Source organism: Staurois parvus, unplaced genomic scaffold (genome assembly GCF_062004578.1).
Source record: "Staurois parvus isolate SC_StPar_1 unplaced genomic scaffold, SC_StPar_1.0 ptg000562l, whole genome shotgun sequence".
Lineage (NCBI taxonomy): Eukaryota > Metazoa > Chordata > Amphibia > Anura > Ranidae > Staurois > Staurois parvus.
Window position 1 is genome coordinate 13276145 of NW_028318358.1, and position 25119 is coordinate 13301263.

The 25119-nt window shown below is 42.8% G+C and overlaps 1 protein-coding gene across 1 annotated transcript in view; it reads right to left on the reverse strand.

Annotated features, from left to right (window-relative positions):
• Positions 1-10984: 10984 nt before the first annotated feature.
• Positions 10985-25119, reverse strand: part of LOC149450861 (hydroperoxide isomerase ALOXE3-like) — a 55211-nt gene continuing 41076 nt past the window's right edge. The window contains exons 10-14 of the mRNA XM_089691360.1: positions 19941-20110; positions 18572-18693; positions 14517-14617; positions 11349-11519; positions 10985-11164 (exon numbers count right to left, since the gene is read on the reverse strand). Of these exons, the coding sequence (XP_089547486.1) occupies positions 10985-11164; positions 11349-11519; positions 14517-14617; positions 18572-18693; positions 19941-20110 (744 nt within the window). The remainder of the gene's footprint in view (positions 11165-11348; positions 11520-14516; positions 14618-18571; positions 18694-19940; positions 20111-25119) is intronic.

The window sequence follows — 25119 nt, forward strand, 5'->3', positions numbered from 1 at the left end:
TTGACTTGAGGGCCCCAATGGGTTCATATAATGGACCGGGGGGCCGGACCAAGAGTAGATGAATGATGTGTATGTTTCATCCATAGCAAGTATAGTAATATTCCCCCATAGTAAGCATAGTAATTCATCCCCCATATAGTAATTCATCCCCCATAGTGTAATTCATCCCCCATAGTGTAATTCATCCCCCATATAGTAATTCACCCCCCATATAGTAATTCACCCCCCATATAGTAATTCACCCCCCCCTATAGTAATTCATCCCCCATAGTAATTCATCCCCCATATAGTAATTCATCCCCCCTATAGTAATTCATTCCCCATATTAATTCATCCCCCATATTAAGTCCCCAAGTCCCCCCTGTGTCAATTCACTTACCTTTGCTCTGTGCGTTCCTCTCGCCCTTTCCCGCGCCGTTCCGGTGTAGCATGAAAATCTGTCTCCTATGAGGATCTGTCCCCCTCGACGTATCTGCGCATGTGCCAGTTTCAGGCATTAGCAGCCGATCGGCGATCTCCGGCACATGCGCAGATACGTCAAGGGGAACAGATCCTCATAGGAGACAGATTTTCATGCTACACCGGTCTTCAGGGCGGACTGTGAGAGGAGCTTGCGGGAGCCTAGCTCCGCGGGCCGGATTAAAAGGTAGTTTGCCCATTGCTGGTCTATGGGAATGTTTGACCATTCTTCCAGAAGTACATTTGTGAGGTCAGGCACTGATGTCTGATGAGAAGGCCTGGCTAGCAGTCTACACTGTCATTCATCCCAAAGGTGTTCTATCAGGTTGAGGTCAGGACTCTGTGCAGGTCGATCAAGTTCCTCCACCCCAAACTTGCTCATCCATATCTTTGGGGGCCTGCTTTGTACTCTAGTGCTCAGTCATGTTGGAACAGGAGCAGTTCCCCAAACTGTTCTCACAAAGTTGGGAGCATGAAATTTTGCAAAATGTCTGTGTACTGATGCCTTAAGGGTCCCCTTTACTGGAATTAAGGGGCTACGCCCAACCCCTGAAAAGCAATTCCACACCGCCCCCTCCACAAGTTTTTACACATGGCACAATGCAGTCAGGCATGTACTGTTCTGGCAACCGCCAAACCAAGACATGACCATCAGATTTGCAAACAGAGAAGTTTGATTTGTCACTGCAGAGAACACATCTACACTGCTCTAGAGTCCAGTGGCGGCGTGCTTTACACCACTGCATCCAATGTTTTGCATTAAACTTGGTGATGTAAGCTTGAATGCAGCTGTCCAGCCATGGAAACCCATTCCATGAAGCTCTCTATGCACTGTTGTACTAATTTGAAGGTAACGTGAAGTTTGGAGGTCTTTAGCTATTGACTCTGCAGATAGTTGGCGACCTCTGCACACTGCGTGCTTCAGCATGTGCTGACCCCGCTCTGTCATTTTACAAAGCCTATCACTTTGTGGTGGAGTTGCTGTTGTTCTCAGTTGCTTCCACTTTGTTATTTTACCAATAACAGTTGACCTTGTAATATTTAGTAGCAAGGAAATTTCACGGATGGACTTATGGACTCACCACGCTTGAATTCACCGAGCTCCTGAGAGCGACCCATTGTTTCACAAATGTTTGTAGAAGCAGTCTGCATGCCTAGGTGCTTGATTGTATATACCTGTGGCCATGGAGGTGATTAGAACACCTGAATCCAATGATTTGGAGTGGTGTCCCAATACTTTTGCCAATATAGTGTGTAAAAAAATATATATGTATATATACATACACACACACTGTTTTACTTGCCAATGGAGTTGTATATCTGTTCATTCAGTACTGAGATTACATAGCTCTGCCACACAGCACAGCTCCGTCTGGCAGAGGAGTCCTGATTTGTCGCTACTCCAGTAAAAAAAAAAATAGTGAAAATAATTTTTTTAATTTTTAATTTTCCAAAAAATTATGAAAAAAAAAATACAACTTCAAAAAACTCGCCATGCCTCTTATGAAGTACGTCGAACTGTCTACTTTGCAAAAAGGGGTCATTTGGGGGATATCTGTACTGTTCTGACATTCTTGGACCTCAAGAAATTAGATTGGCTGTCAGTACTTCAGGATTGATCAATATTCAGATCTATACCATAGTTTGTGAACTCTATAACTTTCCTACAAACTAAAAAATACATCCTAATTTGGGTTATTTTCACCAAAGACATGTAGTAGAATACATCTCGGCCTAAATTTATGAAGAACAATTATTTATTTGTAAACTTTTATAACAGAAACAAAGAAAAACTTTTTTTGTCTTTTTTTGTTAATTTAGCAAAAAATAAAAACCCCGGCGGTGATTAAATACCACCAAAAGAAAGCTCTAGTTGTGTGAAGAAAATGATAAAATTTTAGTTTGGGTACAATGTTGTATGACTGCGCAATTGTCATTCAAAGTGTGAGAGCGCTGAATCCTGAAAAATGGCCTGGGAGGGAAGGGGGTAAAAGTGGCCGGTATGGAAATGGTTAAAAGTGATATTTTATTAATTTTTATTGGCTGTAGCATGATGCAGGGCAATGAATTGCATTGCACCACACTGTGCTGAAAAAGTGCTGCATGGCATACTTTGTTCAGTGTACACCATTGCAATGGGATGGTGAAAACTGGTTTGATAGGAGACAAGGCATTTTGCCTTGTCTTGTGATGGACTATGCTGGACAACTCCCACAACAGCCATTTCATTTATATTCAATTAATATCTGTTTGGAGCTTAGCTTTAGCATACTTTTTGAATCTATTTTGGGAAGCTGCCAAAAACAAACTCATTGAGGCTGTTATATAAGACATTAAGGCCACTTTGACAATGGGCATGCTTAAGGGTTTGCCCGTGTCAGGGCTGTATTTACCCACACGGGGATGCACACGTGTTCCATGCAACCCCATGCAGACAGTTCCATTCATGTCAGTTGGGACAATGGCTGCACAGACACAGCCATGCACCTGCACCCTCACATATTTCAAATTAGGAGCAGCCTCTGTGTCCCACAAGATTGCCCTCTTTACAGTGCTGGGGTGCATTTCTTGGGATTTGGAGTACTCAGCCTTCCTAGGGAGTGGTTCAGAGGCCAGCTTCCATCCCACCCTTGTGTCATATGTACCAACTGTTCTGGTATTGGCAAAGAGTAGCCTACAGCTGGCTTCATTGTTTCCCCAGGTACCAATCCCACAAGTCACAACTTGGGACTTTCCCTGACATTCCTTGCTCACTATACCAATAAAAAAACCCTTAATCTACCATGTGATTGAACTGAATACATCAGTTATGAGTGGAGTTGACCTTTAATAGGTTATTTTAGTGGTTCTTTTACTTTACATAACATATTTCAAATTCAATTACATCAGTTTTACTGGATTGCTACACTAGTGGTTCTGATTTGCACAACATGCTGATCTACAGTTTACTTTGATACAATAAACCACATTCTGAGTGTATTTCTTATAGAAAAAAAGGAAAGAATTATTGCATCGACATTACAAGCTATATTGACATTTATGTGGTTTCATTACAAAATCTGTGTAAATAACATTTCTTTGCATGAAAGGTTTTTATCACTCTATATGCTTCTAGATCAGCATTCTCTATACAGTGAGGAACAGAAGTATTTGAACACCCTGCGATTTTGCAAGTTCTACCACTTAGAAATCATGGAGGGGTCTGAAATTCACATTGTAGGTGCATTCCCACTCTGAGAGACAGAATTAAAAAAAAAATTCAGGAAATCACATTGTATGATTTTTAAAGAATTTATTTGTCTTTATTTATTTATTAAACCAGTTTTGCATAGCAATACAAAAACCTGTATTCTAACATTCTTATAAGATACATAATCATCTAACACTCTAGCTGCCACCAACGTAAGGCTTATGTCAGCAGCAGCACAGGTTTTTAAACAGTTGGCTTTCTGCTGAAAGTGATTTAGATGACTGTAAAGCCCACCTGACCACTTCCCCACATTTTTGAGGGTACAGGCCCCACTACCCTCACGTTGTATTCCAGGCTCCACTGCCTTTCATGTGGGTCTGGAATGAGCATGGCAGGTACAGTGGAGGGAGATAAGGCAAACACATTCTTCACAGATCTCCCCTCTTGTTAAAGAAACCCCAAAACAAGCATTTTGTCACTTCTGGGTTCAGTGCGGTTTCCTGGCCAAGCATTACCCATGCCTGATTAGCCCTTAGGTTAATAGGTCCAGCAGTTGCATTAATACTCTGATAGACCTACCTGCACTTTGTTTTTACACCTGCATAAGATGTGCATTGATCATGTAGTTTCATGGTGTCACTGTTGCCCTGAAAAAGCACAAAAATTACACATGTATTGTCACACACTTGGTATTGTTGCATGCACCAAGGTGAAAGCAATAATTCTATAGCCAGAAATAACATATTACATAATGCCAAAGTAACAATCCTAAAACAAATTGCATAATCATGATCAACCCATGGAAGAAAGGTTCAAACTGGGAAAAGAGAAGAATGGGGCAGGGGAGAACTGGGGGAAGGAGAGGAACATGCACACACCAACACCCCCCAACATCCAACAGAGATATACACTCAAGGGCCACTTTATTAGGTGCCCCTGTTCAATTGCTTGGTGACAAAATGTTAATCAGCCAATCACATAGCAGCAACTCAATTAATTTAGGCATCTAGATGTGGTGAAGACAATTTGCTGAAGTTCAAACCGAGCATCAGAAGGGGGAAAAAGGGGATTTAAGTGACTTTGAACGTAGCATGGTTGTTGGTGCCAGACAGGCTGGTCTAAATATTTATAAAACTGCTGATGTACTGGGATTTTCACACACAACCATCTCTAGGGTTTACAGAGAATGGTCCAAAAAAGAAAAAATATCCAGTGAGCAGCAGTTGTGTGGACAAAAATGCCTTGTTGATGTCAGAGGAGAATGAGCAGACTGGTTGCTGCGAGATTCAGATGGTGGGCTAAGAATTTGACGTAAACAACATGAAAGCATTGATCCATCCTGCATTGTATCAATGGTTCAGGGTGGTAGTGGTGGTGTAATGGTGTGAGGGATATTTTCTTGCCACTAGCAAGTTGTACCTAATAAAGTGGCAAGTAAGTGTAGGTCTCAGACTAAGGGGGACAATATAATGACTAAGGTGCGCCCGTCACCATTCATACCAAAAAAAAAAAAACTCAGAATCTTGGGATAAATGGAGGGTCAGCCCACCAGGACAACATCACAAGTTAGCTAAGTCTAGTAGCGAAGAATAATTGAAAAAATAGACCCATATATGACTTTATTATACAGTCCATATATATTTGGACACAGGCACAATTTTCATACTTTTGGCTCTGTCTGCCACCAGAATTAAAATTAAACAATCCAAATTAATTTGAAGTGCAGACTTTCAGCTTTAATTCAAGGGTTTGAACATAAATATCAAGTACACATTTTAAGAACTACAACCATTTTTATACACAGTTCCTCCATTTTCAGGGGCTCAAATGTAAGTTAATTGGACTAATTAATATAATCATAAATAAAATATTCATTTTTAATATTTTGTTGAGAATCCTTACTGGCAATGACTGCCTGACATCTGGAACCCATGGACATTACCAAAGACTGGGTTTCCTCCTTTCTGATAGTTAACCAGGCTTTAACTGCAGCTGTCTTCAGTTGTTCTTTGTGGGACTTTCTGCCTTTAGTTTTGCCTTCAGCAAGTGAATTACATACACAATTGGGTTGAGATCAGGTGACTGACTCAGGCATTGCAGAATATTCCACTTTTTCTTCAAAAACCCCTAGGTTGATTTTACAGTGTGTTTTGGATCACTATCCATCTGTACTGTGAAGCGCTGTCCAATCAACTTTGCTGCATTTGGCTGAATCTGAGCTGACAGTATCTCTAATAACTGCTTCTGTCACATCATCAATGACCCAGTGCCACTGGAAGCCATGCATGCCTATGCAATCACACTGCCTCCACCAGGTTTTACAGATGACGTTGTGTGCTTTGGACCATGAGCTGTTTCAAGCCTTCGCCACACTTTTTTTTTTTCCCGTCAATCCGGTACAGATTAACCTTAGTTTCATCTGTCCAAAGAATGCTTTTCCAGAACTGGTCTAGCTATTTAGATGTTTTTTGACAAAGTCTAATCTGGCTTTTCTATTCTTTAGGCTTATGAATGGTTTGCATCGTGTGGTGAACCCTCTGTATTTGTTCTTGTGAAGTCTTCTCTTACTTATTTCAGGTACTTATATAGCGCCGTCAATTTACGCAGCGTTTTACATATATATATTATACGTTCACAGCAGCCCTAACCCTCAAGGGGAATACAATTTAAGGTCCCTAACTCATATTCATATACAAGAGCCAATTTAGACAGGATCCAATTAACCTACCAGCATGTCTTTGGAGTGTGGGAGGAAACCCACGCAAGCTGTGCAGTGGAATAACGTCCTTACAGGATGTCTCCAATTTACAAGCCAACCTCAATGCACTGTTTAATTGTGCAACTATGTGGCAAATGAGGTTTAATGTTGATAAATGTAAGGTCATGCATACATCATACATACTGGGGGGGGGGGGGGGGTGTACAACTGGGGAATGAATGGTGGAGGAGGATTTGGGAGTTCTGGTAGATCGCACATTTACTAATGTCATGCCAAGCTGCGGTTTCTAAAGCAAGCAAAATTTTCTCTTGTATCAAAAGTATAGACTCCAGAGAGATATATTACCCCTGTACAAATTAGTGAGACCTCATCTGGAATATGCAGTTCAGTTTTGGGCACCAATTCACAAAAAGAATATTGAGGAACTAGAGAAATTACAGAGAAGGGCAACCAAACTGATGAGGCATGGAGAAGCTCAGCTATTCTGAAAGATTAGAGGAACTGAATTTATTCTCTATTGAGAAGAGATTAAGGGGGATATGATCAACATTTATAAATACATCAGTGGTTCATATGGTGAATAGCTCTCCACCCTGAGGTCATCACCAAGGACCAAAGGGGCACTCTTTACGTCTGGAGGAAAAGAAATTTAATCTCCAAAACACAAAAAGGTTTCTTCACTGTGAGAAGTGTGAAAATGTGGAATAGACTCCCTCAAGAGTTGGTTCTGGCCAGCTCAGTGAATTGCTTTAAAAAAGGCCTGGATTCTTAGTATCCAGTTATATTCTGTGTATCTAACATTTATAGGTACAGCTGATCCAGGGAATATCCAATTGCCTCTCAGGGGATCAGGAAGGCATTTTTTCCCCTGAAAAAGCAAAATTGGACCATGCTTTGCTGGGTTTTTTTGCCCTCCTCTGGATCAAATGTGGGTGTAGGATAATTTTTTTTTTTTATAATGGTTGAACTGGATGGACTTTTGTCTTTCAACCAGATTATTATACAGTATTTATAAAGCGCCAATCGTTCGCTCAGTGCTGTACATTACCAAGAGGGACAGAACATGTGACAGAACAATACCAATACAATGTGATACACAAGGGGTTCAAGGGCCCTGCTCTTTCGAGCTTACAATCTAGGAGATTAACTATGTACTGTAACATCTTTGTGGGAAGTTGTATTCTTACAAGAATTTTTGTAACGCTGTTAACCTATTCATTTTTGATACCAGACTAGCATGCAAAAAATAACAGGTGATCATTCATCCAATATTCTCTTCATGAGTACTAAGCTTAAGTGACACAATAGATTGAAAGGAGAAACAATTGCCTTGAGAAACAAAAGTTTTGCAGATTTTTGTATTAAGGCTCCATGCACACTAGGAGCTGAAAAACCTCTGCTTGTACAGTATTTGAAGCACCCTCCTAGGTTGCTGAGTGTTAGGCAAATTCACTTTGACTCCTCTTTAGGCAGAGGAGCAGGGGTTTGTTTAGGAGGCTGTGCAGTGCTTCACAGATTGCTGGCCTATTACTTCACCCTGTCTTCTGGAGTGTTCCAGAACACAGTGGGAGGGAGAACAGGGCTAGCAGCTTGAAAATCTATGGGATTTCCACTAAACTGGGGAGACAAGCCATAAGCTCTTAATTACTTTGAACTCTGGACTCTCCAAGCTGCCAGGTTACAGGCATCTGGAAGGAACCCCTGTGCTGGGACTGCCACTGCAGCAGAGAGGAAGAGGAGAGCCTCAGGAGACCACACCAGCTTAAAGGTCTCAGCTAGCTCTAAGGTCTAAGCCAGAGAGTCAGAATGAGCCAAAAGTGGAGGAGGCAGTAATAGATCTGGAGTCCAAGAGCTCCAAATTGGGAGAGAGTACTAAACCAGCCATCACTGAAAGGAGAAGAGACAGTGAAGTACAATACCTCATGAGTCTGGACCAAGTATAGCCCAGTGTAGTGCAAGACAGACAGGGGCACACCATTTCTCAATCAGGGGAGCAGAGCAGCCAGGTGTGGTGAAAGACAGCCAGGTGATGTGTCACCACTCCTTTTTAGCAAAGACTGCTTTTTTTGCACTACTACTCCCATAGCTGTGCTATACAACTTGCATCTTATCACAGACAGCCAGAGACTTAACAAGTCCACTGTTTTTCCTGTACAAGGTTCTACAGTTTGGGGTATCCCATGTACCGCTCCATCTAAGTTCATCGTTCCCCAATAAAATACCAAAACCCCTAGACTGATTACCGAGCCAATTGAAAGTGTGCAGAAAATACTGTGTGGGTGCTGTAAGTGGGAAAATGAGCCCAAACCCAGCAGCTCCTTTGGGGATCGCAATACATATTAGTCTTTAACTAGGCTATGAACAGGTACAATGTCTTGAAAACTTATTCATACACCTTGAAATTTTCCACATTTTGTCATGTTAAAATCCCAGTAAACATTTACATGTTTGGTTGTATGTGATAAACCAACACAAAGTGGCAAATAATTGTGAAGTGGAAGGAAAATGATAAATAGTTTTCAGATATTGATTTGTAATAAAATTGGAAAAGTGTGGCGTGCATTTGTATTCAGCCCCCTTTACGCCGATACCCCTAACTAAAATCTAGTGAAACCAATTGCTGTCAAAAGTCACCTAATGAGTAAATAGAGTCCAACTGTGTGTAACTTAATCTCAGTATAAATACAGCTGTTCTGTGAAGCACTGAGGTTTGTTAGAGGATATTAGTGAACAAACTGCATCATGGAGGTCAGGGAACACACCAGACAGGTCAGGGATAAATTTGTGGAGAAGTTTAAAAGCAGGCTTAGCTTAAAAAAAAAAAATCCCAAGCTTCGAACATCTCACAGAGCACTGTTCAATCCATCATCCGAAAATGGTAGTTTGGCAGTTTTGCCATACTCTTCCAAGACATGCCCAGCCTGTCAGTTTAGGTGGACTGTCAAGGAGAGAAGCAGCCAAGAGGCCCACGGTAACTTTAGACTGGAACTGCAGAGATCCACAGCTCAGGTGGGATAATCTGTTCACAGGACAACTATTAGTCGTGCACGCTTCCATAAAGGCCAGATTTGTAGAGTGGCAAGAAGAAAGCCTTTGTTGAAAGAAGCCTGTAAGAAATCCCATTTGCAGTTTGTGAAAAGTTGGTCAGAGTTGATGGGAAGATGGATGGAGCCAAATACAGGGCAATCTTAGAAGAAAATCTATTAATCTGCAAGACTTGAGACAGACTTGAGACTTCCAGCAGGACAGCAACCCTAAATATACATCCAGAGCTACTATGGAATGGTTTAGAATTCAAATCAAAGCATATTCATGTTAGCATGGGCCAGTCATAACCACAGATTCTCAATTGGATTTAGATCTGGACTTTATTTGAAGATTGCCGTTCACAGACACTCTCCATCCAATCTGACAGAGATTAAGCTATTTTGCAAAGAAGAATGGGCAAAAATGTCACTAAATGTGCAAAGCTGGTAGAGACATACCCAAAAGTACTTGCAGCTGTAATTGCAGCCAGAGGTGGTTCTATAAAGTATAGACTCAGGAGGGCTGAATACAAATGCACACCACACTTTTCATATTTGTAAAACATTTTCGAAAACCATTTTCTTCCACTTCACAATTATGTGCCACTTTGTGCTGGTCTAGCACATAAAATCCCAATAAAATACATTTACATTTTTGGTTGTAACATGACATAATGTAGAAAGTTTCAAGGGGTATGAATACACTAATTAGAGCACTAAAAAGGCAGCCCAGTTTGCCCTACCACCACCCTTATTCTAAACAGAAAATAGCAGCAGTACTGGAAGACTCCTCTTCCCAACACCACATCTTAAAGTAGTAGTAAACTGAAGCTTAAAAAAACCCAAAAAAATCCCCTGCAAGGTAATGTATACTAGTACATTATGAAGGACTTGCCTTAAAACGAAGCTCTCCAGCAGTAAGCTGTCACCACTGCAGAGGCTTTTGTCTTCATCCGGTCTTCTTTCCAAGGTCATGAGCTCTGGCCGTCTGACTGGCCAAACAACGATGGTGGCCAGCATATGCATCCCGGGCCACGGTACAGTGCTCTGAAGGAATGGCACGGGTATGCCGTTCCTCCAGAGTGCATGCCCCAACTCTCAAAAGAGTGAATATCTCCTAAACAGTGCACATTTAGGAGATTCATTTTACCTACAGGTAAGCTTTATTATAATCTTGTAGGTAAAAGTATAAAGAGTTTACTACCACTTTAGCTAAAGCCAAATCCCTGCTGAAAAGGATTAACCAACCTAAACTGATGCTTAAGCCCCTTTTTTATGAAAGCAGTACTTGAGTGAACCCAAAACATGATTTTCTTTGAAAAAGTAAAGCATCTAATCCTTTTTTGTATTCATCATGGCAGGATTTTTAATATAGCTTTATATTGATTGATTAATGGACCATTTTAACAAAACAGCAAAGAGATGGTAAATATATTTACATAAAGATATTCCCTGAGAAAGCCTTTATTTCTGTAAAGATTTTGTTTACTGTACATGTGTTACGGTATCATAGCAAATTAAGAGAATGTGAAGATACAAAGCACTGAAAAAACTGAAGAGCAAAATCAGCCAGTATATCCATCATTACTATTAAATGGAGACACTGTTTCCTATCTCACTTGGATCCAGATAGATATAGGGAAGATGCATAGTCTTGTTTCTCTCCTGGATGCATTTGGAGATCTCAGACAGTTGATACTGGAACTTCTTAATGAACTCTTGTGGGGTCTTCTCTGTAAAACGTTCATCAGGGTAATATCCTAGACGCCTCTGTAAAAAAGGAGACCTTGCTATGATTTTCTTTTAATTCATCTGTTCAGTATTAAATAATGACCACATGCTGTAGCAGAGCCTGGAAATGCATTTGATTGTCAGGTTCTATTTGACATAGTTATACAGTTTTTAGGCCCAGAGCATATTTGTGTATTACTTCCCACTACTTCCAGGCACTCACTTTATCCATGGGCTCATTGCTGAGAACCCACACAGAATTTATGCCACCGGTTGTACTGCTTACATCCGGCAATGCCTCCAAAATAGTCTCCATTGTAGTGACACCTTTGGTGCTGGGTGGGGGGCTTTTCATGGTGGTGGGGCCATTAGGCATCCAGGAATAGAAGTCAAACTGCAGAGGAGGCAAACAAAAAAAACATAGGTTAGGATTCCACAACCTGTACACTAAACATGGGAGTTGCCATTGTTTATGAATGTTGCCTGACCCTTTGGCTTCAATACGTTTTCATCAATTCACCAACAACAATTATAAGAAGGATAGTGAGGAGTCCCTATCTGCACACGTTCTAAGAAAGTGACTGAGGCTCCATGCACACTAGGAGCTTAAAAACATTGGATAAAAAGCACTCAATTGCAGCATTTTTTGCCGGCGTGTTTCAGTTTTTGTGCCAGTGTTTATCTGTGAATAGCAGGTTAAGGAGCGGGTGGCTGCCTTATCCTTAACCGATGACTCACCAGCTGTCAGCGGTAATCCCCACTTACAGCTGAATGTCAACAAAAGAATGCCAGCATTAAAAAAAAAAAAAAAAAAAATTAACTGCACGTGGGGTCCCCCCCATTTCATAGTAAGCCCTTTGGGTCTGGAACAGATTTTAAGGGTAAGGGGAACCCCATGCCAAAAAAGGTTTTAAAAAGGATGTGCGGTCCCCTGGGTTGTCGGGAAGAGGGTGTGTAATCACGCTGACGAGCCATCAGTTATTAAGGACGCAGAGTCTTGAAGGGCTGGATTTACTCAAGGCAAATAGACTATCACTTTGCACGTGCAGTTGCACTCAGTCTCCCCAGAGCTTAGTGAATGTGGTGAAGCGCTGCTGGTTTCCATCATCCAATTATGTGCAAGCAAAATGCTGTGAGGTTTGGTTTTTTTCCATGTACCAGATTGGGTATTCTTAACCACTTACCTACCAGGCACTTATACCCCCTTCGGTCACAAGCCAATTTTCACCTTTCAGTGCTGTAGCACTTTGAATGACAATTGTGCAGTCATGCAACGCTATACCCATATTACATTTTTATAATTTTTCACACAAAGCTGTCTTTTGGTGGTATTTACTCACCGCTGGGTGTTTAGATTTATTTAAATTTTGAAAAAAAAAAGTCTGCAAAATTTTATAATAGAAACAAAAAGGTAATTTTTCTCCTTCACTGATGTGCGTTGATGAGGCTGCACCGATAGGCGGCACTTGTGGGCGGCACTGATCATCAGGGCTCTGATCATCAGCGCCCTGATGATCAGTGCCGATCCATCCTCTAACAATTGCTGGTTCTCTGAAGTACTTTACTCATGCTGTGACAGTGTGAGGAAAGTGCAGCAGAAACCCGGCAACTGCATGTAAAAGGTGATCTGCAGTGTCATTGGACACGGCTGATCACGTGGTAAAAGGCTGCTGTGATTGGCCTTTTACCACATGATCAGCTGTGTCCGTAGGACACAGCGTTCACGGAGATTGCTGAGTGCGTGCCCCCGTGAGGGCACGTTCTGGGAGGATGTCATGACATCCTCCCAGAACTAGCTGGTCACGGTGAAGCAGTCATTTGGCTATATGCGGTCGGCAAATGGTTAACAAAGTAAAGCTTCACCACATTCACTAAGCTCTGGGGAAAATGGATGCAAGTGCACTTGCAAAAGTGCACTATTTGCCCCTAGTAAATGTGTTGAAACAAAGTGACAGCCAGGCAACTAACATTTCCAGAATTATTTTTTTTGGATAAATGTTTTGGGTCAATGTCCCAAAGCAAATATGCATAAAGTGTCTGTGAAGGCTCTCCTTTACCCAGGTCATGGTATAGCTAGTAGCTGTTAGTCACATTCAACTGTAGCTTACCCAAGGAACTTTTCCAGTTAAGTTCTAATGAGTTTGAGGAAACATACCCTAGAATTTATATCCATAATGCATTCCCTGTATTGGAGTTCTAACTCAGTCCAGTGCTGTACCTGTCAGCAGCAGTTCTGTCCTCTCTCCCTATTCTCACAGGCTTTGCGGAGGAAGCAGGAGGCCACTGTCAAATCCTATGTAGGGGGTGGGGCTATGTTGTCTATGGACGCAGGCAGTGCAGATCTGTATCGAGCCCACACAAGTGTATCCCCAGCAAGCGGCTTGCTATGGGGGCACTTCAAAGGGAGGAGGGAGGAGTGCTGGCAGGGGACACGAGAAGAGTACGTTTGAGGTAGGCATGTGCACGCTGGAAAATTTGTTTCATTTACATTCATTAAGTGAAGATTTGTTTTTTGGGATTTGTTTATTTTTTTAGTTTTTGGATATTTTTCCCTCTTCAACTTGATTCAAAATTTTGCAGTTTGAGTTTTCGAAATTTTGTTCAAAAAGAAATGAAAAAAAAAAAAAAAAAAAGCGTGGGGTCCTCTTCAAAATCCCAAGACCCTTATCCAAGGATGCAGCCCAGCAGGCCAGGAAAGGAAGGGGAAAGGAAGGGGATGAGTGCCTCCCTCTGAACCAGGCCACATGCCCTCAAAATGGAAGAGTGCTTTGGGGGAGATGGTCTACCCCCCCCCCTCCCCAGGCACCTTGTTTCCATGTTGATGAGGATAAGGGCCTCTTCCCCACAGCCCTGGTGGTTGTTGGGATGCGGAGGGGGGGGGGGTGTGACTCCTCAGAATCTGGATGCTCCCTTTAACAAGTTGGCCCCCAGATCCCAGTCCCCTCCCCATATTTGAATGAGTATGAGGTACGTATTAACCCTACTCTATCAAAGAAAGTGTGAAAAGTATATAAAAACATTTGACAAGTCCTTTATTAAAAACACAGTGGGACCCTTTCACATGTTCCGCAGTGGCCCCCATCCTGCATAGAGGTCAACTTTCCCAAAAAGTTTTCAGGGACCCCTTTTTGTTTGCCAAGTGTCCTGTCAGCCATTGTAGGCAGAGCATGTATCTTAACTGGGGGTGGGGCATTTAAAATGGGTGTGGTTCTGTAACAGCCATATAACGTCATACCCCTTTGCATATCTTTACCCCCCCCCCACAGATTGCCTCAGAACCCCTCAGCATGCCGCCTCCAAATGCTTGTAACTTGCTAAACTTATTGTGTAGGCAAATTACCAACCCAGAATCACCGGTACATAAGGAGAGTACCAGTACTATTATACTCACCTGAGCAGTATTGACAGCTGCATGCTGAGCAGAACATCTGAAGATCACCATTGTCAGGTATTTGATAACAGAATCTTTGGTTGCCAAGAAAGATGGGACTTCTGTCATAAAAGAGAACCAAGTTTTAGTAGAAAGTGATTTCCTCTGCCAATTTAACATGTAATTGTTCTCGGAAGTCTATGGCACATTTTATATACATGTGCATGCATGATCTGACAAGCTTTCAATAGTTTGCAGGCATAGGATTTTCCTCTAAATGGAAATGCTGTAGAAACAGTTGTTCCTGTTTAGGCAATGGCACAAGGAATAGTGAACACTAACTTCTCAGGGGAAATAATAGCATTTATAATAAAGGTTTTCTAACTTGATTTGGTTAACCCTCCCAGAACAGTCAAAGGAATGTCTGAAGATGCCCCACAGACTGCTGCATAACCCACTCAATTTCAGTAGACTGAGAAAGTCTGCTATAGACAGTATTGACCAATCAGGGTTCCTCTGAGGTTGCCAGGGGTTCCTTGAACAATGAGCAATTTCTGCTTCTCAGGTAAGCAACCACTGACAACAATGATTGTAAGAGGGGAATCTTTCCAATGAACACCAATGTGAGGATTATTCTTCCCATGACCACACTAATATACAGTACCATGAACTGTAGATATAATTATTGGCAGGGGTTCCTCTGTGCTAAAAAGGTTGAGAGACTGGTATATTGGAACCGTAATTCAGGAAGTCAGTCAGTCAGGCACACACTTTAAAGTGACTGTAGAGGTAATTTTGTTTTAAAATAAACATGTTATACTTACCTGTTCTGTGCAATAGTTTTGCATGGAGCAGCCCTGATCCTCCTTTTCTTGGGTCCCCTGCTGGTGCTACTGGCCACCCCCCCCCCCCGTTGAATGCCCCCCAGCAAGCCAGTTGCTATGGGGGCACTCATGCATGCTTGCTCACAAGCCCCACTCACAAGCAGTATGCAGTGGCAGGAGAGGCAAGGAGACATTTAGATGACAATTTAGCGTGTGCAATGGCAAATGTGAATAGTCAAGCTGCCCATAGATGGAGTGAAATTTGGCTGGTTCAGTAGGGACCGACTGAATTTTGATCCATCTATGGCACACTTTGACAGAAGTTGATGTAACGATCAACTTCTGTCAGAGGAATGCTGGAAATTTTTAATTTGATCAGTGCTGTTCAGTGTATTCTGACAAGGGAGAAGTCTACGCTGTCAGATTACAATAGCACAGAGTGGAGGATGCCGACATCCACCTTACTTCTGTGGAAGGGGGAATCCATTCTTTTTTTCCCCCCCTAGAACAGCCTGCTGGCTGATCAAAACATGACCCATCTATGAGTAGCTTTAGAACCTCTGCCAAGGTTTTATTGCTGTCTGTGTCCCCGCTAAAAAGATTCTCCCTTTTTGTTTGTCCTGGTGATCATTGTTACTGAGACAGAAAGTGAGAGTATATCCAAAATTGTCACAAGAACAAGAGGTGAGGGTAAGTCTTTCAGTGAACACGACTGTATGAAGGGGGTGCTCTTCTCTTTAGGGACAGAAAGAAGGGAAATCTCAGATGGATACGGAGGCCAAAAAATAAAAAATAAAAATAAATAAACACTTGTCAGGGTGTTTTAATCCTTGCTTAATCCAAAACAAAAAAAGTTTTGGCACTACTCACCCCAGTTATCCTCTTGATCTGTAGGAAGAAACTGGAACACATTGAGAACTCACAGGAACGACAGACCACTTGCTTTGTGTTTATGCAGCACAACCCTCTTTGGGATTGCTGATGAATTTGGGTCGCCCTATAGTTTGACACAGCCAGTCATTCAGCATTTTCCACACAAGCTTCATCCAGAGACAGAAATCAGTCCTTGAGCATTTATTTTGTTATTTTACTGATGGGATTGGAACTTGGATAGGGTAAGGGGGGTATAGGATGCCCAAAGGAACCCATATCTGAGGACAACTTCCTGAACTATTCACAAACTTCTCACCTCTGATGCAGCCTCTGTTGTGCTAGCCAGCAGCACCTAGTTGTACCACCCCAGACCCTAGATTAACTCCTCTTCACCCAGCAATCAGGAGACTCTTCCTGAGCAGGGGACCTGGCTCCTGTTCCTTTAAATGAGGTACAGTCACTAGTAGGGGCTAATCTGGTTTCCCACCATAGCGCTGGTGGGAAATCCTCCTCTCCAGCTCCAGGCAGGTCCCATTTCACTAGGCTTCCTGGCAGCCTTCCTCCTTCAGCCTCACCCCTCTCCCTCCACCTGACTCCTGCTACTAAGCAGGCAGTTACACTTTTAAGAGAGTCCAGCCAATCCCCAATAGAAGGCATGGCAAGGGGCTCGAAGTCCCTCGAGTGCAGCCAGCCACTCCTCAGATCCACCAGTGCCTTCAGGGCCCTCCTCCAAAAGTCTCAGCAGTGGGAAATTCCAGAGGGGCTAGCCTGCAGAGTCTCTCAGCCCTGATCACAATTTGACCCCTCTGGTTATCAAAACTGAGCTGCTAACCAGCTCATGACTAACCATTAGGGTCTAGCTCCCTCTAGCTGCACGAAGAGGGTGCTACATTTACATTAAATAATAAAAGGCTGGAAGGCTGCTAAGACACAGCTGGGAGGGGGAACAAGGGGTGAAGCTGTTGAAGAGTCACTTTTAAAGGGGTAGCAGAGTGAACTGAGCTGCTAAAAGAACCCATTTGATCAACTGCAGTACCGTACTTCTGCTTTCTGCTGTGAAATTTGAAGATGAACGGTTGCACAGTGCGTGCAGCTAAACCTAATTTTTAAAGTCCATTTGCCGCTTGTTATCAATATATAAATACCTGAGTAGGCTGGTCACAGGTTCAATTAAACATCAGTTTACATGCATTTGCCACAAATCAATATGACTAACACATTACATGTTTGCTTCCATATACAACATAAAGATATTGCACAGCACCATTTCCTAAAGTATGAAACAAAACCTTTTTTGTTTTAGATAGCACAAATCTGACAATTATTCTAATCCCTCTCCATTCTGTTTTTTTACTCTGTTAAGGAGATTTGCCCTCTCTATTTTGTTAGCAGGAGTGAAAGCGAAACCCACATTTTGGGTTATCACCAGAACAGTAATAGAGGGGAAAGTTTCCAATGAAGACAAGTTCTGATGACATCCCAGGTTTCCCTCACTCTGAATTTCCCCTCACTTCCTGTTTTGGCTATGGGACAGGAAATGAGAAATCTACCCAATAGTTATATCCTTACTCTAAACAAGATGTGGGAAAAAGTAAAAAAAAAAAAAAAAAAAAAAAAAACTTGTCTTTAGTTTACTTGAACCTGCTTTAATGTGAGTATTACAACGTTGAATGTTTAAGAAAAAAATAAATAATGAGGCTTTAGTGTCAAAAATTCTAAAACATTGTTTTATGTGTGTTAATGTTCCACCTGCTCCACTTCTCTTCACCAGCAGCCACAGTATGTGCTACATTGCAAGAGGTAAACAAGAAAACAGCCTATCAATTTAAAATAATGAAAATAGTGTAAGTGAGGGACAATTCACTATATGAACATTCCCCAGTACTCTAGCATTTGAGGTAGCAAAAGAGGCCCAGTTTAAACCACAATCACAGAGGTACCTGAATGGGTGTGTACACCGGATTTTTACATGGACACAATATAGAAATCATGTTAAGAAAACATTTTTGAATTAGGTGTCTTTTAGTTTTCAGCACTGACTTATGCTAGGTTTACACTTGTGCGTTTTTGCAAACCGGGAAATGCACTGGAAAACGCACAAGTCCATTTAACATTATTTCCTATGGTTCACATTCACATCTGTGTGATTTAGCCAGTGTGTTTTTGGAAGGGTCAGGGACTTTTTCCCTGCAACAGTTTGTTTTTGATGCTGTTCTATTCAACCAAAAACACAGGTATTGCAACAAACTTCCCCAAAAACATAAAATGCATCAAAAACGTGTATTCAGAAATGCACTGCAAAACATGCCAGAAAAATGAATAAAGCGCAACACGCATAGGTGTGAACCAAGGGTAAAGAACGCCAGAGTGGAGATGTACCTGAAGACTTATTATTCAGGAATCCTTCCATGAAGATCTCAGCTACCCAGGCCTGAAGTTCAGGGTCTTCCTTGACCATCACATCACTTGTATAATAGTAATTAATGATGTTGGACACAAAGCTAAAAAAAAAAAAAAAAAAAAAAGTTTATCATGTTTAAACTGATGCTTTTTTAAAGAATACAATTCTGCATTCATCTCTTTTTTTTTATTACACGCAGTGCAAGTACCTGATTGAGCTAGTTGCAGCCCTTAAATGTCATTGTACAGCAGAGCTTAGACTGAGGTTAGGAGAGGCAGCATAAGGAGCCAGTTATTTGTACCACAAGGCCCCTGCGTTATAGAACATACTAATACTAAGAGTGCAAAGTGACAGGTGAGCTCATCAGTCTGCTGCTTTTCTGTTAAACGTCCAGTCATAAGCTGGGACAAGACTTAACTGAAGCAAAAAAGTCAGTTTTCTGTCCTGCCAGACAGGACTGCAGTGGGACAAAGCTATGTAAACTTCAGGACTGGATGGACAAAAATACAGTGCCATTTAACCACTTCATGTTCAGACACTTACACCCTTCCTGTCCAGGCCAATTTTCAGCACTGTCACACTTTGAATGACAATTGCGCAGTCATGCAACACTGTTCCCATATGAATTTTTTGCATTGTTTTGGAACAGATACTTTATTTTGGTGGCATTTATTCACCACTGGGATTTTTTATTTTAACATTTTGCAAATAAATCATTTCTTCATAACTCTTGGCCAAAATGTATTCAGTTATCTTTAGTCAAAAAAAAAGTTAGTTTTTGAAAAATTATAAGTTTTGGTGTTTTTTTTATATTTGTTTTTTTTAACATACTGTCACCCTAGCACTGCTTGCTTTTACACCCATAAAGGCTGTAAAAGCAATAATTTCTCATCTGGCTGCATTCTTGCAACCATTGAGCAATACTGTGTGAGCTGTGATTGGTCACAGCTTGTCACATGGTACAAGGCTGTTGTGAATAGCCTTGTACCATGTGATCTCTGATCATTCACACAAAGTAAGCAATGTCAGAAGTGACATCTTGCTTACTCCTATTCATGTGATCACTGGCCAGTCAGTGATCACTTGATTGGGACCTCACACAGAGGTCCCATACAGCGATAGGTGTTCCCAGGGAGCACGCACAGTCCAAAATGGCGGGTGCCGATTATGAACAGCAACCTGCCCCTGCACTGCCACCGTCCGGCCATTTATATACATGGGCCGGACGGGAAGTGGTTAAAACCGCTCCCATATAAGCATTTCATTTATGTATTTAGCGGTTTACCTAAAGTTTCGCTTAGACACCCCCATGTTTATTTTGTCTCTCTGAATATGGAAGATCTTTACCTTTCCACAGCTTCCCAGATCTTCATGCCATCATCCCTGTACAGGTAATTTGGAACGTCCTCCATTGCTCTGCCATTTATATCATCAGGGAGACAAAGGCTGCTATAGGTCACCTCAGCCATTGCTTTCTTCAGAATTACAGGGACTCCTCCATTCCCAGTCACAGAGGCCTTGAGAGAGAATGCAGAAAAACAAAAATACATGTAAAAATATTGCCAAGTAAACGAAGTATGGTCAAAGTTCTTTTGGCCATAATTCTCTTCTAGGTCAAAGGAGTGCACTAAGGTCTGCCAACTGACATCACGGAGCCTGTCCAGGCTTTGCAGCAATTCCGACAATGTTGGGATCCCTCAGATGCCAACCTCTGAGCGCACTGCTGAGAGCCTGAGCCAGCCGTTCCCAACCCCTGCACAGTCTGGCACTTCTGTGAGCGCTGGAGGGGCAGAACAGAAAGCCAGTGACCGACAGTCATTGGAGACCGATCAGCAAATACACATACAGTACCACAAAACCCCATTGAAATAATGTTTAGTAACCAGTGCTATATCAGAGAAAACAGGCACAAGCCAGATAGCAAAAGTAACTCAATAACTCGGTAATCAGGCAAGCATAAAATGGTTTGAACATAGTATTGACAGTAACTGGCATGTAAGATTATAAATGTACAGTAGGAGGCAAAGTTTGGAATTTGGCGTCCAGATCAGCATAAACAATAATACCACCTGAAGTGCAACAGTGAGCAGAAAGATCTGATCTATAAACTGCTAAGGCTATACTGTCAAGGTGCACTGATGGTGGCTATGCTAGTGTAGCACTATTCCCCTTAGGGGCTGCTGAAGATCTGGGTACTCCATAGTCTTGCACGGCCAGGCAACAAGCATGTTCCACAGATTTGCATTCAAGATACAGTAAAAAACAGTCCTTGGTCTGGTTTTGTTTTTTGGGATTTTATTAAGGGGTTAATAACTTGGATGCCCAAGGGAACTGCAAACTGAGGATAAACTCCTTAGCAACTATATTATTAGTATTATACAGGATTTATATAGCGCCAACAGTTTGCGCAGCGCTTTACAATATAAGGGGGACAGTACAATTACAATACATTTCAGTACAGAAGGCATATGAGGGCCCTGCTTGGGGAGCTTACAATCTAAAAGGAAGGGAGGTGATACAAAAGGTGATGGCTGCGGGGGACGATCTGGTGGAGGTGATTCATGTACAGTTCTTAGGTGGAGGTAGGGTAGGCTTCCCTGAAGAAGTGAGTTTTCAAAGATCGCCTAAAGGCAGACAGGGTGTGGGCTGACCGGACATACTGTGGTAGGGAGTATCAGAGGATGGGAGAGGCTCTGGAGAAGTCCTGGAGGCGAGCATGGGAGGAGGTGATAAGGGAGCTAGAGAGGAAGTTATATTCGGAGGAGCGGAGTGGGCGATATCTGTGGATGAGGTTGGCGATGTAGCTAGGGGCAGTGTTGTGGATGGCTTTGTAAGCTATGGCTAGTATTTTGAATTTTATACGCTGGGTTAGTGGAAGCTAGTGAAGGGATTGGCAGAGAGGCAGCAGTCCCTGATCTGTTGGTAAGGTGTAGGAGTCTAGCAGCAGCATCATAATAGACTGAAGGGGGGATAGCTTGTGTAACGGTAGACCAGTGAGGAGGGAGTTGCAGTAATCAAGGTGGGATAAAACCAAGGAGTGGATAAGTTGTTTTGTGGTGTCATTGGTCAGAAAGGGGCAGATTTTGAAAATGTTCCGGAGGTTGATGCGGCAGGATTTAGCCAGTGATTGGATGTGGGGCCCAAAGGAGAGGTCAGGGTCTAGGATTACGCCTAGCACCCTGGCATGAGGGGAAGGACCAATGGTTGTGATGTTGAGCTTAATGGTAAAGTCGTGAGTGGGGGATCGGGGGGGGAGGAAATATTACAAGCTCGGTTTTGGAAAGATTGAGTTTAAGGTAGTGGTGTGACATTCATGCTATGTCGCTTAGTAGATTTGTGCTACGCAAGGACATAGAGGGGGTGAGCTGGGGAGTGGAGAGATAGATCTGGGTGTCATCAGCATAGAGGTGGTATTGGAAGCCATGGGAGGTTATTAGTTGGAGGTGTAGAGAGCGAAAAGGAGAGGCCCAAGGACAGAACCTACCATTAAGGGTAGAAAAGAGTTGACGAGGATAGGATGAGAGGGTCTTGAGAGAGTGTTGTAGTAAGTTTGCTTAGCAGCATGGAGGCTGGAGTTGTATTTGAGAAGAGCGGATTTGTAGAGGGTAAAGTCTTTCAGGGATTTAGTTTTATGCCATGCTCGCTCAAGAGTGCAGCTGTCTCTCTTGAGACTTCTGGTGTCATCCGTTTGCCAAGGTTGTGACAGACAAGGCCTGGTTCTACTTGGAGAGTGGAGCAAGAGCATCCAGAGAGGATGATCGATAGTTGTAGGCAGATGTGGCCAGTTCTGGGTGTGCAATTTTATCATAGAAGGGCTCAATAGCAGAGTGAAGGTCAGGGCTGAGGTGGTGGAGGTTTCTACAGGTAACCGTTTGCTGGTTAGAGGCATGGGAGGTAGGAGGCAGGGAGAGTGAAGCTGATAAAGTTGTAATCAGAGATAGGAAAGGGGATTTAGAGGTTACAGGGAGTGCACAGGTGGGAGAACACAAGGTCAAGGGTGTTGCCATTGGAGTGGGTGGTGGATTGCGTCCATTGTTTTAGGTTAAAAGTGGAAGTTAGGTTGAGTAGTTGAGGTGGCAGAGGTGTGAACATTGACTGGGATGGTAAAGTCACTGAGGATGATGGCAGGCACCTCAGAGGAGAGAAAGTACAGTAGCCATGCTGAAGTTTCATCAAGTAAGCCTGAAACTGGGCCCAGGGGTTGGTTGATGACTGCGATCCTCAGACAAAACAGGAGAAAAGAGACAATATAGTGCACTTCAAAAAGAGCAGAGGGACAGAGACAGAGGGGCAGGAAGAATCTGGAATGTACTTTGTGGGGAAAGAAGAAGTCTGGACTCGCTTGCCCAGACCCAGTGGATGAAAAGGGGGTGGAGTCAGAGGAGGCCACCATGGGAGAGTGAGAGGAGACAGTCGGAATCCTGGAGCCAGGTTTCAGTGATAGCAAGTGGGTTGAAAGCGTGGGAGAGGAAGAGGTCATTGATAGTAGAAAGTTTGTTAGAGGCTGAGAGGGCATTCCAGGGGGCACAAAAGATGGAGGGGCCAGCACGTGGAAGCAGGGAAATTGAGATGAGTGAGGGTTGCGGCTGTGGCCAGAAAGGGGAGGCTGCTGCTTCTGTGGGTTCGAGTTTGATGGTGCAGGGCCAGGGTTTGGGGCGATGTCCCTGGAAGTTAGTAGTAATAGGAGGGTATGGGAGGTGGATTTATATGAGGGCAAATGCCACAGTGATTTTGTAGTGGTGATATTGTGTGGCCCAAGAAAGCAGGAGAAAAGTGCAATGATATTGAGAGAGCAGAAGTGAGGGTGAAATGTACAGGTTGTGGGGTGGGGAGGAGGGGTAAAAAAAAAAAAAAAAAAAAAGCTTGAGAAGAGAGGGCATTATAGCAACAAAGTTAGCAAGAGCATGCTGGAGAGGAGATATAACAAAGGAAGGCTGATGGAAAGAGGGAAGAGCACTTGCAGACTACTTTGGGTGGAGCACGAATGTTTGTACTTGCCTTAGTCAAAGTGCTGTGTTTAAAGTGCCATGCACTTAGCGCCGTAGTGACACTTTGCGCAGGGAATGCCAGCCTGTTCCCTCACAAGCTGTCCCAAGGACTGACTAAATACAAATCCTTAGAAGGGTTTCATTGAGAACTCTCCAGGCTTTCCCAGTGTACCACCCCAAACCCCAGATCTTCTCTATACAGCTGTCTGAAGGAATTCCTGGCAAGGGGATCCAGTGCCTGGCACTTTAAGATGAAACAGTCCTGGGTAAGGAGCGAATCAGGTTTCCCACCAGCATGCTCTTTCCCCCTTAACTGGCCCAGGGGGTGTAGGATTACTCAGTCTCTTTCCTGTGAGCTGGTGTAGGCAAGTAGCTGCCTTTTGCTTGGCTGGCTCCTTTCCTGGCTCCACAGGTGGTACTCACTCTGGGGGCCAGTGAGGCTGAGCAATCCTCCTGTCCAAGTTCCAGCCTGTAGGTAGGCCCATTCCCCCTGGTTCCCCTTTCTAGGCTCCTGCATCTCAGCCTTCCTCACATCTTTCACCCGAACTCTCCTGGCCTCTGAGCAGGCTCAGTCATACTTATGGGCCAATAGTATTATAAAGTGAAAAAATGCTGCACTACATGAAAAAAATTGCACACTATATATCAAAAGCAAAGTGAAAAAAAAATCTATATCTAGGAATAAAAACAAAAAGGAATTAAAAATGGTATGAAATCGACCAAAGTCATTCCAAAACGCAAGTCCAATCAATAGTGTTCTTCTGTGAACCCTCCTTTTGGATAATGAAAAGTATATGCAGCTGTCACAAATTCCCATGCAAGAACCATCCTCCACCATAGATCTGCTCACCTCATGCAGTGTGACCTCGCATTCTACAATGTTATTGTCTAACTGCATTTTGGTCCCATTTGGACTCCGATCAGCTTGCTGAATGAGGACTCCAAAGTATGCTCCCTCCTGATAAACCTCTTGGTGTCAGCCGTATTCCTCATTAAAAGTGTATGCATCAATTAAACATAAGAAATGCACTCACGTTCAGTAGTTGTATATACTATAACCGCTGTCATGATGAATGGGAACATCGTGACGTCATCCATGGGGATGTTTCCATTTATCGGGACAGCGGTTATAGTGCTCTGGAAACTGCTCTAGGAACAGCATTATAGCAGGCAATTGCATTTACTTAGTGGGCCCATGCTTTGCCTTGCATTACATTACATATGGTGTCAGTTTTGAGCCTGTACAGGATTCTGCTGCTGAGATACTGCCATCTTGTGCCTAATCAGTACATCACTGGATGTTCATCATACCTGGTGCATTACAGACATAAAGTGCCTACATGTATTTATTTTGTTGTATTTTTGCCCAGGTTACCTATTGTGGTGTCATGTATGACTTCCTCTGCAGGTATTTCATATTCTGTGTTCTGGTGTATATACACCATATTGCCAAACGTATTGGGGCACCCCTTCAAAATATTGGATTCAGGTGTTCCAATAACCTCCATGACCACAGGTGTATACAATCAAGCACCTAG